Source organism: Chlamydomonas reinhardtii, chromosome 15 (assembly GCF_000002595.2).
Source record: "Chlamydomonas reinhardtii strain CC-503 cw92 mt+ chromosome 15, whole genome shotgun sequence".
NCBI lineage: Eukaryota > Viridiplantae > Chlorophyta > Chlorophyceae > Chlamydomonadales > Chlamydomonadaceae > Chlamydomonas > Chlamydomonas reinhardtii.
The window spans coordinates 1,820,027-1,838,778 of NC_057018.1; the positions used below are offsets into that span (position 1 = coordinate 1,820,027).

Consider the following 18,752-nt stretch of genomic DNA (forward strand, 5'->3'; position numbering starts at 1 on the left):
GCCATGCGGCACGCATGCTAACGCATGCTCTAACGCATGGACCCGTCGTTATAGTGCTTGGCTGCTGGTCCGCAGGCCGGCGCTGACGGGGGAACAGTCGTGCTCTCGCGCGCAACAGGGGTCATACTGTATAGCAGTTGCACGGCACGTTGGCTGCTGGTCCGCAGGCCGGCGCTGGCGGGGGAACAGTCGTGCTCTCGCGCGCAACAGGGGTCATACCGTATAGCAGTTGCACGGCACGTTGGCCAACACCAGCCACGTGACACCAGCATGCGTTAGGTAACGCATGCTCTGGTAGCGCACGCATGCGTATGGGCGGGCACCGCACGCGTACAGCACATGCTTTTCACGCGGCACGCATGCTAACGCAGGCTCTAACGCATGGACCCGTCGTTATAGTGGCCCCGCCCCGCCCCGCCCCGGCCGGCCTCAGGTCGTGGTGCTGTTGTGGCCGTGGTTGCTGCTGCGGCCGTTATTGAGACTGTGGTCGCGGTTGCTGCTGCGGCCTTTGGAAGCATTTGCTTGAAAAATCAACTTCTTCAGTTAAGGGACAGACGGAAAGGAATTAGGGGCTGGGGCGACAACACTTCTATGACAGGGTGGCGGGGGCTGCAGGCACATCCTCGGGGGGGTGGTGAGCGCCGGCAATGGGCCGCGAGCTGGCATCAATCCAACATGGATTCCATGCTGGGTTTCCCATACAGCACCTTGGACCTCTATAACCTGCTGCTTGCCCCTGCTTGTACCCGCACGCATGTCCGGACCTGTAACCCCGCGACCGGTGCACATCCGCAGCACGCGGCGCGCCCGTCCTGGCCACGACGCCCACCACCTGCATAGCCGCTGCGCCTACATCCGCCAATGCAAAATATTGCACGCACGTCAAACTGCGCTGGACTCGCCGGCGCGGCCACCCAGTCATCCATGCTCCCTCCTTCCAACTTTCAACAAATCCGCTGCGACCTGTTGTACTGTGTTATAACCACGTTTTCTGAATATGCGTGGCCTGTGCAAACGACGGGGCAGTACCGGGTGAACGTCCGTGGGAAAGTCGGGATGTACAAAAATACTCCGGCAATGGACATACTGTATACACAGCTCCCTGCAATAAGATGCCCCGATAAACAGTGACCGATAATTTTTATAACTATACTTATAACTACTGTTTCTAACCTCGAAAGGAGCGGGTTATCTTATAACACGCTGCCGCCACCGACCTCGTAAACTAATACCCCTTTTTACCACACATTTTCATGGCTCAAGCGGGAATAAGCCATGCATGGTTGTCCACGACTGCAGCCATTGTATGCTGGTATTGTAGCAACATAGGCGTGCTCCTGCTAAATAAGTATTTGCTGTCAAGTACAGGATTTCATAACCCAGCTTTCTTAACGCTAGCACACATGTTGGCTTGCGCGGCAATCGGATCAATTCTTGCTGGCCTTAAATGGACTCCGTCGAAGCTGATTCGGAGTAGGCAGCAGTTCCTTACGGTTGTTCTCCTTTCGGCTGTCTTTTGCATGACTGTGGTCCTCGGCAACGTTTCCTTGGCCTTCATCCCAGTTTCTTTTACCCAAACCATAGGTAAACAATCAGTTGATCGTGGGCGCCTGACACGTAACCTGACTTCTGCCTCCCAAGGCTCGACAACACCGTTCTTCACAGCCATCCTGGCCTTCGTTATGCAGGGCCAGCGTGAAGCACCTTTCACATACGCTGCTCTCATTCCGATTATGTTGGGCGTCATTGTTGCTAGCGGCGGTGAGCCGGCCTTCCATGTTATTGGTTTCACGTGTTGCGTCGCTGCCACCGCCCTCCGGGCCCTGAAGTCCGTGGTGCAGTCCATACTCATGACCGACCCCGCCGAGAAATTGGATCCCATGAGCCTGCTGCTCTACATGAGCTGCACCAGTATATTATTCCTGCTGCCCTTGACTTTGACGTTGGAACCGAACTCATTCCGGGAGGCAGCTGCGCTCGCGGCCAGCTCACCTAGCTTCCTGTACTGGCTGGTTGCCAACAGCTGCCTAGCGTACTTGGTTAACTTGACCAATTTTCTTGTCACCAGGTACACCAGCGCACTTACGCTGCAGGTATGCGTACGCTGCACGGCAACATTGCTTTTCAACGGTTCTGCAGCCTGTCCGGCTCCTTTTTCCTCCTGATGCGGGTTATGTTGCCGTCTAACCTGGCACACTGCTGCACACCGCAGGTGCTAGGTAACGCCAAAGGGGTTGTGGCGGCAGCGGTGTCTGTGGCCATTTTTCGCAACGTTGTCACGGCGCAAGGATGCATCGGATACGGTGTCACCGTTGCTGGTGTCTTCCTGTATTCAGAATGCAAGAGTTATAATGCAGCTGCTACGGCGACTGCTGGGCGTGCCTTTGAAGACGATGAGGCAAAGGATTTGACCGACCGGGAGCCGCTGCTCACTTCGAAGTTTGTCCATACGGGGGACATGCAGGTTCACAATTGTTCAAAGCACCCCCCAACTTCAAGGGCCTAGAGGGGGTTGCTATGTAGGGTTTGTCCGCTGTGACGTTTTGGGAGTAGCTCGCAAGCCGTTTCCAACGTTCTGGCAGTGGACCAGCCTACAGAGCTATGTACGGCGGGCGTCTGTGTTTTGACACGCGGATTGGAGGGGGGCAGTAACACGCCCACACACGTGACACAGTCCAAAGCCCAAACTGTCCCAAGTGCCGTGTCTGGCATAATGTTGAAAGCCGCTAGGTGTGCAGGCTTGGATGTAGTGGACTTTGAAGAGCGGCCTAGGACTTGGAGGTTGTAGTTTCGGAGGTTGTGACTCTTTCGTGGTGAGGCGTCAGCGTGAGGGGGGCGGGCCCTCTCGCCCTAGTCACCTTGCCCCGTTAATCCATGCCAGGCCCTATGGGCCGGCGTTGTAATTATTATTATTATTCCGCTTTCACGTATGGAAGGGTATGCCGGCGCCGCTGCGTAACCACCGCGCAAGGGAGCAAGTCACACGGGGGGGAAGCTACGCCCTCCCCACATTATTGATGTGCTTTGAAAGAACGCAACACGTACAAGCGAACATGACGTTGTAGAGCCGAGGCCAGTGAGCTAGCACAAGCAAAAAGAAAAGCGTGAGCATGAGCAGCGACCGCAACTGCTACGTTACCTTTTGACGAGATAACAGCACGCCAAGCTGCACCACTCCGGCGTCCTAAAGCTCTCAGCTGGTGTATACGGCTGTCAGAGGCTGGGCTGGCGTAGACTGGCCGCAGACTACCAAGCGAAGGCTGCGATGCGTTGTGATGACGCGAACCCCAAGAGACCCACCTGGAACACAGCCAGACATCCGCGGTGAGCCAGGAGTAGTACGTACATGCGAGAACAAGAGGAAAGAGAACGGCAGAAAGGAGGGTGCGGCATGGCGAGTGTCAAAACGTTGAGGCCGGCGCAGAAAATAAACCAGGGTGGCTGCTTAGCTGCGGCCGGGCTGACGTGAAGGCTGACTGGCTGCTGTATATGGTGAGCTGAGACTGGTATGAAAGGCTGGTGCCGGCCAGGCGAGTTGGGCATGAGGCGCCGCTGCATGGGGACATGACGCGCTGTAGGCCATGGGGTAACTGACGAGTGCGGACTGGTGTACGGTTCCACACACCCGTCCAGGAACCGGCCCACGCACGGTGCAGCGGGGCCGGCCGGGTGGAGGAACCGGGCTGGCAGCTGGGCTGGACGTCGCGACGTTGAGCTCGACACGAATCTGGGCCCCAGAGGGGGTTGGGGCGTGCTGGGGCGCTGCGGGCGTGCCGACGACGTCGGCGTGTCCCAAAACACCGAAGTCCACTTGAAAGCCAGAAGAGATAAATGCTGACAAGAATAAAGCCAGTAACGTTCCCTAAATAGTCTCAGTACAAACGAGATTTGTGCAGGGCATGTGCTGCTGGGCGTCGGTGGTGCTGGTGTTTTCCATGTTCCGCACGCCCAGTGCCACGCCCCACGTATCGCCAGCACGCCAGCGGCCCCCCAGCCCAGCAGTTTCCCTGGTTTCATTTGGTGCTCTCGGCGGCCCCAGCCTTGGCCTCAGCAGCGGACGGCGGTTACCGTCTGTTTGAGGTAACATGTCGGTGCGTTCTGCTGACCGCTTTCACTGCTTGCAAGCAACAATAACCTCCGCTGCCGCCTGCACTCGCATTCGCATCTACGCATGACACCATGCCTGGCTGCGTTCCAGGTGGCTTTATTTTGTGGGTTTTGCGTTGTCGCATGGCAGCCTTGTCGCGCGCGAGCTGGTACACGTCAGCCCTGCCAACAGACACAGCATCAGCCGGCATCCCCCTGCATTCAGTAACCGTGCCCCGGCTACCCTGCTCTTTCATGTGGCCACCCTCGGGGAGGTATGGGGGGTTCCCCATGGACCGGAGCGCCCCCCTCATGGGGAGAACCGCATGTACCGGGGCTCCCCCCTCGTGGGGAGGGCCCTCGGCTCCCCAAAATGTCGTCATCGCGGAACACCGCGCCCGCGCCCTCCACCAGCAGTCCCAGCCCTCCCCCCTTCTCAGGAGGGCTTCCCATAGCTCCCCGCGGCTCCATGCCTGCTCAGCTCGTGCCCGCTGGTGACGGCGCCGGGCACTCCAATTGGCCTACACCGCCGGCGCCCCGCACGGTGCCTAGTAGTGCCCAATGTCAGTGCTGCCACAAATCTAAATACAGCACATACAACGAAGCTCTATTGAACGCCCTTGCTTCTCCTTGCTATCTTGGTGTCCCTTGCAGTCCCCGGCCGCATGTTAACCGTGTAGGCAGCTAACAAACAATGCATACAATGAATATTAAATTCAACTGAATGAACTACAAATGGCCCGACAGGTAACCTCATAACTCAAAAGTTATAAGTCGACGCTCGGGCTTGCTAATGTAAATACCCGCAGAAAAATAAAGCTGCAAAGATCAGGCATGGCCTACACGCTGCGAACAACAACCTCTCGGCGCTGTTTGATGCCAACGCCGTGGAGGACCTCGAGGGCTCGCAACTGAAGTGAGTGCTCTCATAAAATAACAAAGCCGTGCGATGTTCTCGAGATGCACCGTGCGTCATGTTCACTCGCACTCACAGGCAACTGCCGGGCGCCATCTACATTGTCGCCGACCCCACCTCCTCCTCCATTGAAGTCCATGCTTACGGCTCCATGGATGACCCTATGCTCGTGCCGAGCATCACGCACCTGGAGAAGTGCGCGTACGCAGTACACCAGCTCCGCCAGCCCCGCCCAACAATACCATCGTCAAGGCCAAGGTGACTGGCACCACCGCAGGGCCAGCACCCAAGCCAGAGTCCTACCTGGTGAGGGAGACGCTGCGCTTTGTGTACCAGGTGCGTCTTTCTTATGGAGTACGGCGCACACTTGTCTAAAGGACGCGTACCTGCCGTGCAGAACGCCGTGCTGCCAGGCCTTCGGGAACTGTACGATACAGGATTCACAGTGCACATGTGCAACGGGGGCAAGTGGAGCAAGGATGACGGCGTGTCAGCAGGGAAAATTGCAAGCTGGATTCCTGCAGTCGGGGGGTCCTGCACATGTGATGGCAGCACGTGCATGGACGCGCGGGTGAAGTTAGGGTTTCCTAACGTGCCGCTGGTGGACTACATGAAGCACGAACTTCGGAAGGAGGAGGCAAAGGAGGCTATCAGCTGGGGGTGCGGCGGAGTACGTTCGTTGCTCAGAAGGTGGCCGAGTAAGTATGCCTGTACTCTATTGCTGCCGGCACGTAGACATGGCTTCTTTTTGCAGGTTGGAGGCGGAATGGAAGGAGGAGCGTGCCAACCACAAGGTGAGCATCTACCGTGTACGGTACGGTAAAGCAGTTGTTATTGCCTACCCGTCCATTGATGCTTGTAGGCATCTCAGGCGCGATCTGGGGCCGCTGCGGCCCGGGTCCTGCAATCAGCGGAGTCTGACGCAAGTGACAGAGATGAGGAGGTGTTAACCCGGTATCACCGGATCGCTAACTCAGTGCACACCCTCCCCTGGAGGGTCTGATTATGGCGCTTAGCGTAGTGCTGGTCTCAGGTTCGAATCCCGCCAAGATCATATTTTTTTGCCAGATCACAGCAAAGAAGTAGATAAGATCAGGGCACCGCGGAATTTTACAAACAAGGCCACGCCGGTGCAATAACCAAGAATGTGACAAAGCACGGCGTGATACAACATCAACAGAATACACCGGGAAAACAGGAATTCAGGCTACCAGGTGTATCTATACACCATGCTTGTCGATTTTGAAGCTCCAACATTGCCACGGACATATTGAACATGTATTTTGAGGGTGCATTACTCGGAACACACACAACGAGCTCGGGAGCGCGAAATGGCGAGCCAAGCATGTCAAGACTCCGACTGATTTTCACACCGCGTCACTCAAGTCTCTAGTTGTTCGTAAGAATATGCATGCTGAACACGCATCGCGCACAGTGCATAATACAAGCTCAGGAGCGCGACATCGCGAGCCGAGCATATTGGGACCCTCCTCCATTTCCAAGCGATTCGCGTCCCGGAAGTCTTCCAACTATGCATATTAAGCGTGTATTCCAAGCAACGTTGCGCATAGAATCCAAACTATAAATGCCAAAAACAAATCCCGCGATCCATCTGTCGGTCGACTATTCATTGACCACTAACCTCCTGTGCGAACACCAGCTGGCTAACAATAACCTCATCAAAGTGCAAGGGATTAACCACGCCACACATCAACCTGTTGTAAACACGCAACAATCCAAGGCACGACAAGCAAGCAGATAAACAATACCCCAGCTTCACGCAGAGACAGGACAGGTAGAAACTAAACCCGAACATACACGTTACTCTACGCCTGCCTGTCAAACAGCTCAGTGACATACGTCCAGTCAGCGAAGCCAAGCATGATGGTCACCACACCAAACACCAACAAGAAAGTCACTGCTGTAAATTGCAATCAGCACTCACCATCCACAAGGTACTCCGCGCTTCCAGTTCATCTGTCAGTACACCTCGCGCATGTTAAAAGCACTACGCTATCCGTGCTGGCCGGGACGCAGGACAACCCAGCGTTCAGCGCCACATGCCAGATGTTGCAACCATGCATGCATGGAAGGCCTCGGTTATGAGACACCCATGCTCGCCTGAATGCGCTCAATCATACCTGGCACCGCTATTGCTGTGCTCTGCGAGAGCCTCAATAGCCGCTGCCACTCTGCAGCTAGATCTGCCTCGGGCATTAGCATGGTACGCAGCGCCTTTTTAACCCGGCGCTCTTCTGCCCGCGAGGCCCACAGCGGGCGCACTAAATGCAAGGCATGCAACCCACGAAACCTGGTGAGCATTACGTAAATGGAAGCCCGCCGCCAACTACCGTGCTGCGGTTTGCACATATCCACCAGCCACAGTTCGTGCGGTGGCAGAGTTTGCCCCTGCGCAAAGTAATCGGTGACTGCATACGCAAGCTCCACACGAAAGCCCCAGCGCATCACAGGCAACCGCAGGGTTGCATGCTGCGATGTGAACATAGCACTGCACGGTAAAACAGGAATCTCCCCGACATCCAGGGCCTGATCAACAGACACCCGACCCGCATCAGGCCCGTCGGGGCGCACCATTACAGCTGAGGGCACGAACTTGAGGACATGCACGGGGGCAATGCTTGCATCTGGCAATGGTGGCTCGTTGGGATGCAGAACAATGCCGGTGCCTGTGGCACTGTTGTTGTTGATGTGATACAGACGCACATGCTCATTTGATGTAAATACGTAACGAATACCAGCAAAGAATGCGCACACAGCGGGCACACCGCTATCATCCTCGGCCCCGCCAAGCGCCTCTAATTGATGCACATGCGAAATAGGTAAGCTGCTGCCGTCAGGCGACAAGTCCGCGCTACGCCACAGCAGCAGCTGCTGACGCTGCGCGAGCGCATGCAGCTGCACGAGCTGCAATGCCAGTGGAACCCGCACGACATGGCGCTGGACAACTGCAAAGGGCTGGGGCACGGGGTCAATCCCTGGCTTCGGGGGCTGCCAAACACGAGCATTGAGCTGCTGGCACGCTGTGTCCAGGTCTGCCTGAGAGATTTCCTGCACGCCACCAAACTTCTCCGCTAGCATGAAGAGAGGTTCGTCGCTGTCACCTACGCCTGCTTGCTGCCGATGCTGGTGAGTGAGAACGAACGCGAACGGCACCATATTCCACAACTCCCGCCCCATGAGGTTCATGCTGCCCTCCGGATGCTCCAGCTGCCGGATCTGGCGCTCCATGGCCCCACCGTCCCCCACGCCCGGCGCCAGCAGCCGCCGCAAGCTCTCCTCGGCAGCACCGCTATATAGCGGCACGTGCCGTGGCTGTGGCAACTGACGCAAGTCGCCAACAAGCAGGCCATGCAAATCTGACAGCGGCCCGTGATATAAGTGCGTGCTGTCTATACCCACGTGCCTCCGTGCCGCGTGCACATGCATACAAATGCGCGCCCAGTGGGATAGCCCACACGTGCTAAACTCATCTAGGAAAATGAAGCGCACACCATTGAGGTTGCGCTCCACTCGATCGCGGTGAGGCGGACCAAAGGTGCCAGCAGTTGCAAAGAAGGACGTGGTGCTGGTGCCGAGCACGCCTGGCGTAGAGTCCTGTAAATGGACCATGATGGCAGCGGCCGAAGCCAACAGCACGATCATGTAAGGCTCGCTGGCTGCTAAATTCCCCGGCACGCACGAGCAGGACTACCAGGACCAGTCCACCACCACCACACTTCACGTCTGAACTGAACCTCTCTTGCACCACACACCCCACACACAACTCACATGCAGCGCGGCGCGCCACGTGTAGCTCACGAGGGCAATGAGAGACTCGCAGCGATGCTGGTATGCAAACCACAGCAATGCCTGCAGCACCCGCGACTTGCCGCTGCCGGCTTTGCCCGTGAGCACCGAGCACACGGGGGGCTGACGGACGCCGGCGGCCTCTGTTAGCAGGAGCTGCGCGTACAGCATGAACGCCTGCTGCTGGTCGTCGCTGAGGTTCCATAACCGCGCTGTGTCTTCAGGCGTCGGCTGCGAGTCCTCTGGGCAAAGCACGTACGGCGGCTCTGCACCAGGGTTCGCTGCGTCAGGCCAGACGCCCTGCACCTCTGGGGCGGCTGTGGTAACCGCCAATGGCGAGATGAGCACCAGCTTCGCTGTCACTGCCGCAGTGCCGCTGTTGTAAAGCAGCAGCTGCTGCTGCACTGCTCCCTGCGCCTGCGCGAGCGCCTGTGCGGCGTACTGCCCGCCTAGGTCGTAATCATGCATGCGTTGCTGTGCTGCAGCCAGTGCGTCCACTCCTGCGTGCTGCGCACTACTGCCGCCGCCGCTGTACGCCCAACCGCTGGCCATGCATTGGCGCGCGGGATCTGGGCAACCACGGTGGTCGCCTCTGTAGTCAGACCGCCACCCAGGCCGCTGTGCACAACGCGCTGCAGCAGCCCTGCCCGTTCCGTTTCCGATAGCGCACAACCCTGCCAGAGCTCCGCTGCGGGCGCTGCGCTGCGCCTAACATCGGGTTCCTCATCATCCTGCGGCTCTGCCTCCAGGTCGTCCATGCCCTCCACCGGCACGCCCTCCAACAGTGCCTCCTCCGCCGCATCCTCAGCGGTGCCCTCCGCCTCCGCCTGCAGCTGCCGCCGCTCCTCCGCCCGCATTCGCACGCGCGCAAGCCCATCCACGTGATCGAGCATACGGCACGCGATGCGCACATGCAGCGACTGGCCGTGCGCCGGCTGTGCAAAGCACCGCTGATAAGCTGCCCATGCGCCATTGCTGAGATCGAGCCTGTCGTCACAGCTGTAGGCGGCGAAGTTCGCGAGCGCAAACACTGCATAGCGCTCCAGTACCTGCGGATCGTCCACGCCGTCCGCAGGCCGCACAACGGGGTCACACACCGGCTGCGGCACGTACGGCCGCAGCCTGCGCCGCCACACGCATTTACTGTATTCTGGGTGCGCGGGATGCAGGCGCAGATGGTGCCCTTGCGCTCCATCTGGCCCGGCCGAGTGCTGCGGGGTGGTGGGCACACATACACTTCTTTGCTGCTGGGTCCTGCCGAAGTGCTGCTGGAAGACGTTACAACACATGCGAGCCTACGGACTGAACACCCCTGCACCCCATAACTCCAGGCGTGCAACCTGCCGCGCACACAACCTCGTACCTTATAAAACAACATGGCCATCATCATAGGAGACAGCTCGCGCAGCGCCTCGCCGCGGTACAGGTAGTCTTTCAGGTAGCTTGATGACCGGTAACGAGCAGGTGCAACGGCGAGCTGCTCTAGCTGCTGCACGCTTCCGCTGGGCCCGGAACCTGGGACATCGCTAGCGATTGTGCTGGCGGCCGGAACCTGACCTTCCCCTCTGGCACTCCCGCCCGCTCCAACGCTGCCCATTGTACGCACAAGCCGCAGCTCGGCGTCTCTGGGCCTGAGCTCCGGGTCCGCGCGCTTCAGCTGTGACTGCACATGCTGCGAGAACATCCTGTAATCGATGGCCCTGAACTGGTGGCTTTCGTGCGCGTCGGTGCCCCGCATCAGCAGCAGCGCCGCTGCTGGAGTGGAGAACGTCTGCTGGGCTGTTAACAGGTTGATGGCGTGCGCAAGGTTGAACATCCCCTCCCGTTGCACCGCAGCCGCGCCGACAGGCCGCGCAGTGCGCAGCGCGGCCACAGTCGCGGACTGCTGTGCGCGTGCCGTCACCTCCGCCGTCAACTGCGCCTGTGCCGGCGTGCTGCTCTCGCCTGCAGCTGACACACCTGCAGTAGGAGGCCGGGGCGCCCAGGCAGAGGCGCTGGCGTCCGCAAAGGCAGCGAAGGGATGCCGTAGCTGATCCAGCACGTCCTGGATCGGCAGGTGCTCGCTCTCAATCCCGGCCTGCTGCTCTGGGGTCATGAGGTGCATGCGCCGCCGCAGCATAGTGGCTGCAGCTATAAGGGCCCTGCTGCCCTGCACTGCTTCAGACTTGGTGGCATACTTCAGGGCATAGTCCGCTGCGTCCGCGGCCAGCTGCTCAAGGCTGGGCAGCTGCGGCCGTCGCTCCCACACAGGGTCCGTGCGCGGAATGCCCTCGTGCCGCTGATCCCATAGCTCGCGCGTGCGCAGCCAGCGCCCCACATCACACGCAAACGTGACGGTGTGATTGCAAGGCACCGCCAGCAGCAGGGCCACCATATGCGAGACCATGTAGCGGCCATACCGCTTGAGATGCACGCACACCGACTGCTCGTGCAGGTACGTGGTGAGCCAGTGCAGCATCCGAGGCAGCCGCATGCGGCAGTTGCTGTCCGTGGCATGCTTGCTGTGTGACGTGGTGCACGTGCCGTCGCGATGGGCGTGCAGCAGCGTCTCCAGGACCGCGTGCGCAGCAAATAACCCAAGCCGCTCCGCCTCAGTCAAGCTGCTGCATTGTAGAGGCGGCCGACAAGACACGGCTGCGTCTTCCATAGCCCCCCTGGCCTTCACCTCCACCAGCACCTCCCTGAGAACGTCCCGCTGCAGCTCCGTCAAGCGCTCGCTGCCAGCCGCCTCAGCCACCTCCTGCAGCTGCTCGGTGCTGAGCTTCTGAGCGTGGACCGGTCGCTCGCCGCCGCTGAACAGCAGTGGTGAGGCAAACCACTGCGTCTGCACGGACTCCAGGAAGTCCAGCAGCACGTCGGGACAACTCCGCGGGTCCGCTAGCGCCTTTCGCAGGCGTGCTGGCTGCAGCCCGGGCTGCCAGATACAGCCATGCACGTGCAGCTCTCCACGCTGATTCATTTCGAACTTGAAGAAGAAGGCGTCAACGCGCCCGAACAGGCAGTTACTACGTTGCTGCACATCTGATCCTGCTGGCCACCCGAGGAACACGTCGCAGAACGCGTCCATGAACGCCTCAAAGGACTCGGCACACGCGAGCGGGTGCCCCGCCACCAGGTCCCACCGCTCCGCGGCCATGGGCCGATGCTGCGGCGCGCCTGTCCGCACGTCGAAGGTGTACGGACGCCCCATCAGCGTGAACGTGGCATCTGAGTGCACCGATGCGGGGTTGAGCGTCACACTGGCGCTGGGTGGGCCGTACGCAGCCCACAGCCCGTACGCGCGGCTGCGCAGTGCTGCATAGGAGCCAGGCGAGCCCACCACATGGGCGCCCGTGATGCGCGCTCCACGCACGAGCTGCTCCACTTCCGGTGGTGATCCGTGCAGCCGCTGGGCCTGCTCCGTCCGTGATAGGCCTGCTGCAAGCACGTCGGCTGCCTCCACCAGCGTGTCCGGCCCCATGTCGCCGAGGCTCATGATGAGCTGCGGGTCCAGCTTGAAGCGCACCGCCACCTGCTGGTTGACTGTGTGCCGCTGCCACGCGTCAAACATGTCCAGAATGAAGTGTGGTGCCTGGGCGCTGCAGTCTTCGGTGCCGTCCGGCGCTGGTGGGTACCATCGCTGCAGCTGCAGCTGGATCCAGCTGAGCATCTGCATGCCGGTCGGGCATGCGCCCGTGCCGTTAGGAAACCGATTCACGTGCACGCGCAGCGGCCACTCCGGCTGATAGTCTGACTGCGGGGCCTGCTCCGTGCATGACGCGAGTGGCCATCCGTCCAGCAGCAGCTGCAGGGCACGCTCGTCGGCGCAGGCGTCCTGAAACACCGCGCGCAACGCCGGCGAATCTGCTGGCGTTGGCGACAAGTCAACGTCGTCTATGCCCTGCATATGTGTCACGTTCTGGCCGCAGTTGCTGAATGCTGCCGCCACCTCCGCCCCTGCCGCCGCCGCTGCTAGTGCTGCTGCGCCTGCACGCTGTGCGGCTTCTGCAGGCAGTCCTGAAAGAGACTGCGGCCGTCGCGCACGGTGCTCCCGTTGCACCGGCGACAGTGCCTGCGGCTCGTGCACCACGAACAAGCTGCCTGGCGGCAGCGGTGCGCCCGCTGGCGGGCGTGACAGCGGGCGCGTGCTGCCACTCGCATTCGCCTGCACGCAAAGCATCCACCACGCGTATACACAGGGCCTCATGTCAGCACTGAACGCCTGGCGCCACAGCGACGCCACCCAACCCGCACAATCCAGCCGTATACATTTCATGTGCCTAGCAACCCACTGCCATGCAAATCCGCTCGATGCAGTGTTGCTTGACGAGAAGCACGCCACCGCCTCACCTCAGCTGTGAGCGCTCGTTCGTGGTCCGTTAACACCTGCACGTGCACACACGCACATACTTGAAGCCTGGCGAAGCCGCCCTACTTGTAGCCGCCTTTCCACCCATGCGGCCCCCTCTGCTATTCTAGTGCTGCCCATGCCCATACCGTTCCACCCCTGAACCAATTTTCTCCGTGCCGGCCGCGGGGACCTCCTACTCATGCCACACCCAACGCCCGCCCCGCCAAGCACCTCGACCGCACCGCGCTCATCGCCATGCTAGGCTGCCGCGCACCTGCTCGTAATTACAATGCTGCGTTTGCAGCTGCCCCTTCATCTGCGTCACCGCCTCCTTGGTTGGCACGCCGCCGTGGTGGCGAAGCAGCTTTGTAGCAGCAGCCTTGAAGTTGTGGGCCAGAAGCAACTGCCGCACCGCCACGCTCGCGTCGCGATCCAGCCCACACAGCAGCCGCTGCATGTGCGCAGCAGACAGCAACCTGGGCCGCTTCCGGCTCGGCCGTGCAAGCGACTGCTGCACAATGACGGCCTCGCTGTCCGAGCCGCTGCTGCTGTCGCTGTTGACGCCCGCCGCCATTCCTGTACTCGCCCCTCTAGCTGCAGCTTCCTCTGCAGTACCGTACCGCGCGCGCGCATACCCCTCCTGTTCCGCCCGCAGAGTCCGCAGCAGCGCTGATGCCTCGCCTTGGGTTTGCGTGCAGACAGCGCGCCGCGCGAGCGCATCCGCTACCGCTGTAAGCGGCTGCCGCTCCCACTCCTGCACGGCCGCCTCGTCCAGGCGCGCGCTGGGATACAGAGCTGCCAAGTGCCGCGCCCAGGCCGCCACGACTTTCCCCCGCACCATCAGCGCGGGCACGCGGCGCGCCAACGCCTCCAGCTGCTGGTACGTCTGTGCCGGGCTCACAAACACCACGGTGATGCATTCAGGCACGCGCGCCAGGCTGCACGGGAATACTGCTGCCAGCTGCTGCGGCTCCGGCGCCTTGAACGCAATCACGTGCGCGCGCATCTCCCAATGCCCCGGTCCGCCGCCCGCGGCTGGCGGCCTGCACACCATCAGGTTACGGAGCGGCCGCCACACTGCCACCAGCCGCTCCTCCATCACCGTGAGCTGCGGTAGGTGGCTCGGCCGCAACCCATTGTCAACGCACGCGTACGATAGTGAGGGCAGGTGCCCATGCTGGTGCGCTCGCATGCAATCGACACACACACGCAGCTGGTGATCGCCATCTGCGGCCAGCTGGACTGTGCCCGCCGCAGGATGCGCCTGCAGCCGATACACCGCGCGCCCTGAGGCTGCGCCCTCGCGCATCACGCGCTCCGTAATGTCTGTAGGCCGGGCAAACCATCAATTACATGCACGTCAGTGTGATTTGGTGCGCGTCACGGTACACGTACACAACGCCAGGCACCTGCTGGCCACCACGCGCCGGTGCGTTCCCGCTTGTATTCCCATTCCCACCATCACTGCACTGCGTCCGAGTGCGCCCCAGCCGTACTTGTCTCGGCACTCACCTGACATTGACGCAGCGCCCGTGGCACCCGCCAGCAACGCCGTAGCTTCGGCCGACGTCGGCGGAGCCCACAGCGTGTTGCCATCCCGTGGCGCCTCTGCTGTGCCCGGCAGCATTGCGCTGAGCTGTTCGTCAAGCCACTCCCGCAATCCCGACACACGATGCCAATGGACATCGCGCTGACGCCGGCGGCGACCGCATACGCTGCACGGCTGCGTTGGCAACTCCGCGGCCATCTGCTGGCGCATCGCCTGTGCTGCAGCGGCATCGTCACACAAGCGTGACGTTGCGATGTCAGGCACGCCACCAGCGGCGGTCTGCGCGCCGCCTGTGCCTACGCCCACTCCTGCAGCCCCGGCGGTGTCTCCTGCGACCCTGGCTGCAGCGCGCGTAGCACTGATGCAATCTGTTAGCGTGTGCCATTGCCGCTCCTGCCATGCCTCCGCTGCCGGCTGCTTCTCCGCGTCGGAGGCCAGCCCCATCATCTCCGCAACACGCTGCAAGCCCAGCTGCACCTCCCACGGCATGGCTGCTCCGCCCACACCGGCAGCTGCTGCCACCGCATCGGGGTTTGGCACGCCTGCTAGCGCGAGCTCAATCTCGTCTGCGTGGTGATGTAGCCACGTCTGCATCCCATACACTGAGCTGCTGCGCAGCTTCTCGGGCAGCTGCTGCTGCAGCGCCTCGGCAAGCTGCTTCAACTCACCCGGCAGCAGCATGTTCATCTCTTTGCGGTGCAAGATGCTGGCTAGATCCCGGTGCTGCCGCAGCACGCCCACGATGCCAGCAATGACATCTGTGACATAACGCCCCTGCGGCTGCCCCTCCCGTGCCACTGATGCCGGTGCCGCAGGCTGCTCTGGCCTAGTGAACGTGCAAGTCTGTGCAGCGGCATGAGCACGGCTACCCTCATCCAGCCCTTGCCGCATCATCGACTTGAACGCCTCCGCCTGCGCACGCTGCCGGAGCGTGCGCGGCTGCTGCGGTACGCCGGCCAGCCTAGCCCCGGGCGCTGCTGTCACTTTGTGCTGGGCTGCTGAAGGTGCCCCAGCTGCGCCCGAATAGCGGCTCACCGCTGCACCTGCTGAGCCAGGCCCGGTCCTGGCAGCAGACGACGCTCCTACAGCTGAGGTGCCTGGCGCCCCACCCGCACTTGCCTGTACGCCGCCAGCTGCTACCGACCCGGCCGCCGCTGCTCGCGCAGCCTGCTCCTGTGGGGCTGCTGAAGGCGCCCCAGCTGCACCCGAATAGTCGCTCACCGCTGCACCTGCTGAGCCAGGCCCGGTCCTGGCAGCAGGCGACGCTCCTACAGCTGAGGTGCCTGGCGCTCCACCCACACTCGCCTGTACGCCGCCAGCTGCTGCCGACCCGGCCGCCGCTGCTCGCGCAGCCTGCTGCTTTGCAGTGCGTGCAGCGAACATGCGATGCGTGATACCTGCCACCGCCACCGCCGCTCGAATTGTCGCTGCGCGCTCGCAGAGTACGGCCTCCACTACTGCTGGCGAAGCAGTACTCTGATGTGCAAGCATCTGCACAAGCGGCTCCCACTGCCCAGCTTCCATGCGCGCGCATGCACCCGCGTCCCTGCGCGCGAGCTTCTCCACAGCGTCGCACACGCGCCGCACTTCCGCCTCTGTGAACCCGATGCCGCCGTACAGCACGCTGGTCACAAACACTGTGCTGCCTGGCAAAATGCCCTGCGCCGCGAAACTGCGATGCAAGCGCACGCGCCGGCTACGCCACAGCAGTCGCAGGAGAACCGGCGGCACACCTTCGTTTGCCGCAGTCGATAGCAGCAGCACAGCCGCTGGGTCGCATGGCAGCACGCTGACAACGCCTGTCTTGCCGCTCAGTGTGCGCACAGACCGCCGCCACCGACACCATAGCATACCCACCACTGCCTGAAACACAGCAGGGCACATCCCCACGTGCCACACCACTGCTGCTGCGTTGGCACCTGAGCTGGGCCATGCACGGGTGTCGTTGAAGAGGCTGCTCGCATGTGCACTCAGCAGCGCGTGCACGCTAGGCTGCAGCAGCTCGCCTGCAACCATCCGGACCCAGGCCAGGTGCCAGGGTAGCTCCAGCTCTACACGCGCTCCAGCCCATGCCACGGCGCCGGCGACCGCCGCGCCGGCACCCAAACCCAGTACGAGTGCATCCCACGCCAGGGCCGGCGCGGTGCGCTGCACATTACCCAGGGCTGCCCACCACACGCGCTGGCTGTACACGCGAATGGAAATGCGCCCACCACTGTCCCGTCCTGCAAGCATGTGCCAGCGCCTCCACTGCTGCCACAGCGACGCCAGCGCCCGCCACAGCGGCTGCCGATGCCCCGCCGTCATCAAACCCCATCCCGCCCATGCCCAAGCAGCTGCGCTGCTCAATCCGCTGCGCGTTGCTGCCGTGCGCAGCAGCAGCAGCAGCAGCACCGTCGCCACGCGTGCTGCCGCACCGCCTAACAATGCGCACAAGCTCCCCAGCAGCAGCAGAGGGGCCGCCTGCAGCACCAGCAGCGCCTGCGCTCCAAATGCCCCTCGCTCCTGCCAGGTGTCCTTCCGCGCACCTGCATGTACACGCAGTTGGCATGCATCCGCATCACTCCCTCTGGCAACCACAGCTCCCTGTGAACGCCACTACTGGCGCCCCGCACGTAACTGTCTCACCCGCTTTGAGCACCCAACTACCCATGCCGCCGGCGATGCTAGTCCACCACAACAACACACCTGGCGCCCACCCACCCTGCTGCCGCCCACCCTGCGCTCACCATGCTGCCAAGTCATGTACGCCAAATGACCACACCGTTCCACCGCGAAGAAATGGCGCCACCCTCGGAGGCCATGAGACCACCGAAACTCTCCACTCGCTTCGCCGCCCGAGACCGGCAGACCGTCCAAGCGCAAAGCACGCCACTGAGCCTGCCCGGCGCCCATCCAGCCGCTCGCCAACAGCACAGCCGCCGCGGCATCACCGGATCGCTAACTCAGTTAGCGATTTGACTCGTCCTTACGGCAGAAGGGACCCGGATACGAATCCGGATAAAAGCCCAATTATGCAAAATGCGAAAGATTGGTGCGAAACCGATTGGTGATCCCACGAACGATAGGTAATTGCCCTTAGTGGCAATTGCGGGCTTATGCCCGCTGCAACCTAGATAGGTCGTGGTGCAGAAGTCCGATTTAGTGGCGAGGTCCAAGGTTCAAGACAAGGCTCAAGATCCAAGGCTCGAGGCGGAGCGCCATGGCTCCGTGGTTTGCACGAACTGGCAGTGCTCCACTACTATAACGCGGCGTTTCCCTAGCTCGATACGCTAGGTGTGCAGGCTTGGATGTAGTGGACTTTGAAGAGCGGCCTAGGACATGGAGGTTGTAGTTTCGGAGGTTGTGACTCTTTCGTGGTGAGGCGTCAGCGTGAGGGGGGCGGGCCCTCTCGCCCTAGTCACCTTGCCCCGTTAATCCATGCCAGGCCCTATGGGCCGGCGTTGTAATTATTATTACTATCACAGCCGCCGCGGCTGCCGCTGCCATGAGTACGCTAAGCGCGACGATGACGACAGCATCGCGCAGCCTGACAGGCCGCGCCCTGCGCAACAGCCACAGGCGGATAAATTGAAAGCACAATTCTGCTCGGCGCCCAAAACCTCCGCTGCACGGCATGCCATGCTTACCATCGCCATGATTGCGCACGCTTGCATGCCTCCAAGCGCGCTGCACGTCGCAGTTCCTCGTAGTTGCCTCGAAGCGACATTGCTAAGCTTCACGTTATGCTACCGTGCGTGTGCCCTAGCACTCCCATAGTCCACGCATATATTTCCTACATCGACAAGCGGCTCGCATTTCCCGCGGGGTGACGCGCCCGATGGGTCGAACGCGAATCCGCGATCCACCGTGCCGTGCGGCTCGTTCTAGCGCCTTGTGCTGTCCACCCTACATGCATACGTGAATATGCATGAGCGCATAATAGCCTGGCCAAATTCAAGCTACACACGCGAGACCCATCTTATCCCGCATGTCCGCTTCCACGGCTATTTACAGTTTCATTGCACAACTTGCTACGTGGAATACCTGCTCGCCTGCGCCCCTTCCTGCCCTGCACGTGCATG

The 18,752-nt window shown here is 61.3% G+C and overlaps 2 protein-coding genes across 2 annotated transcripts; one reads left to right on the forward strand and one right to left on the reverse strand.

The window, feature by feature from the left end:
• Positions 1–1,111: 1,111 nt before the first annotated feature.
• Positions 1,112–2,915, forward strand: CHLRE_15g643385v5 (uncharacterized protein). Its single transcript, XM_001700644.2, has 3 exons — positions 1,112–1,584; positions 1,642–2,093; positions 2,213–2,915. The coding sequence occupies exons 2-3, from the start codon at positions 1,683–1,685 to the stop codon at positions 2,504–2,506; spliced, it is 705 nt and encodes a 234-aa protein (XP_001700696.2). The 5' UTR covers positions 1,112–1,584; positions 1,642–1,682; the 3' UTR covers positions 2,507–2,915.
• Positions 2,916–6,100: 3,185 nt separating this feature from the next.
• Positions 6,101–17,981, reverse strand: CHLRE_15g643386v5 (uncharacterized protein). The gene is made up of 9 exons (XM_043070702.1): positions 17,418–17,981; positions 14,652–17,216; positions 13,414–14,465; positions 13,139–13,174; positions 10,173–12,953; positions 9,480–9,858; positions 8,792–9,378; positions 7,727–8,344; positions 6,101–7,602 (listed from the first exon to the last, which is right to left on the reverse strand). The coding sequence occupies exons 1-9, from the start codon at positions 17,431–17,433 to the stop codon at positions 7,597–7,599; spliced, it is 8,040 nt and encodes a 2,679-aa protein (XP_042916572.1). The 5' UTR covers positions 17,434–17,981; the 3' UTR covers positions 6,101–7,596.
• Positions 17,982–18,752: the final 771 nt, after the last annotated feature.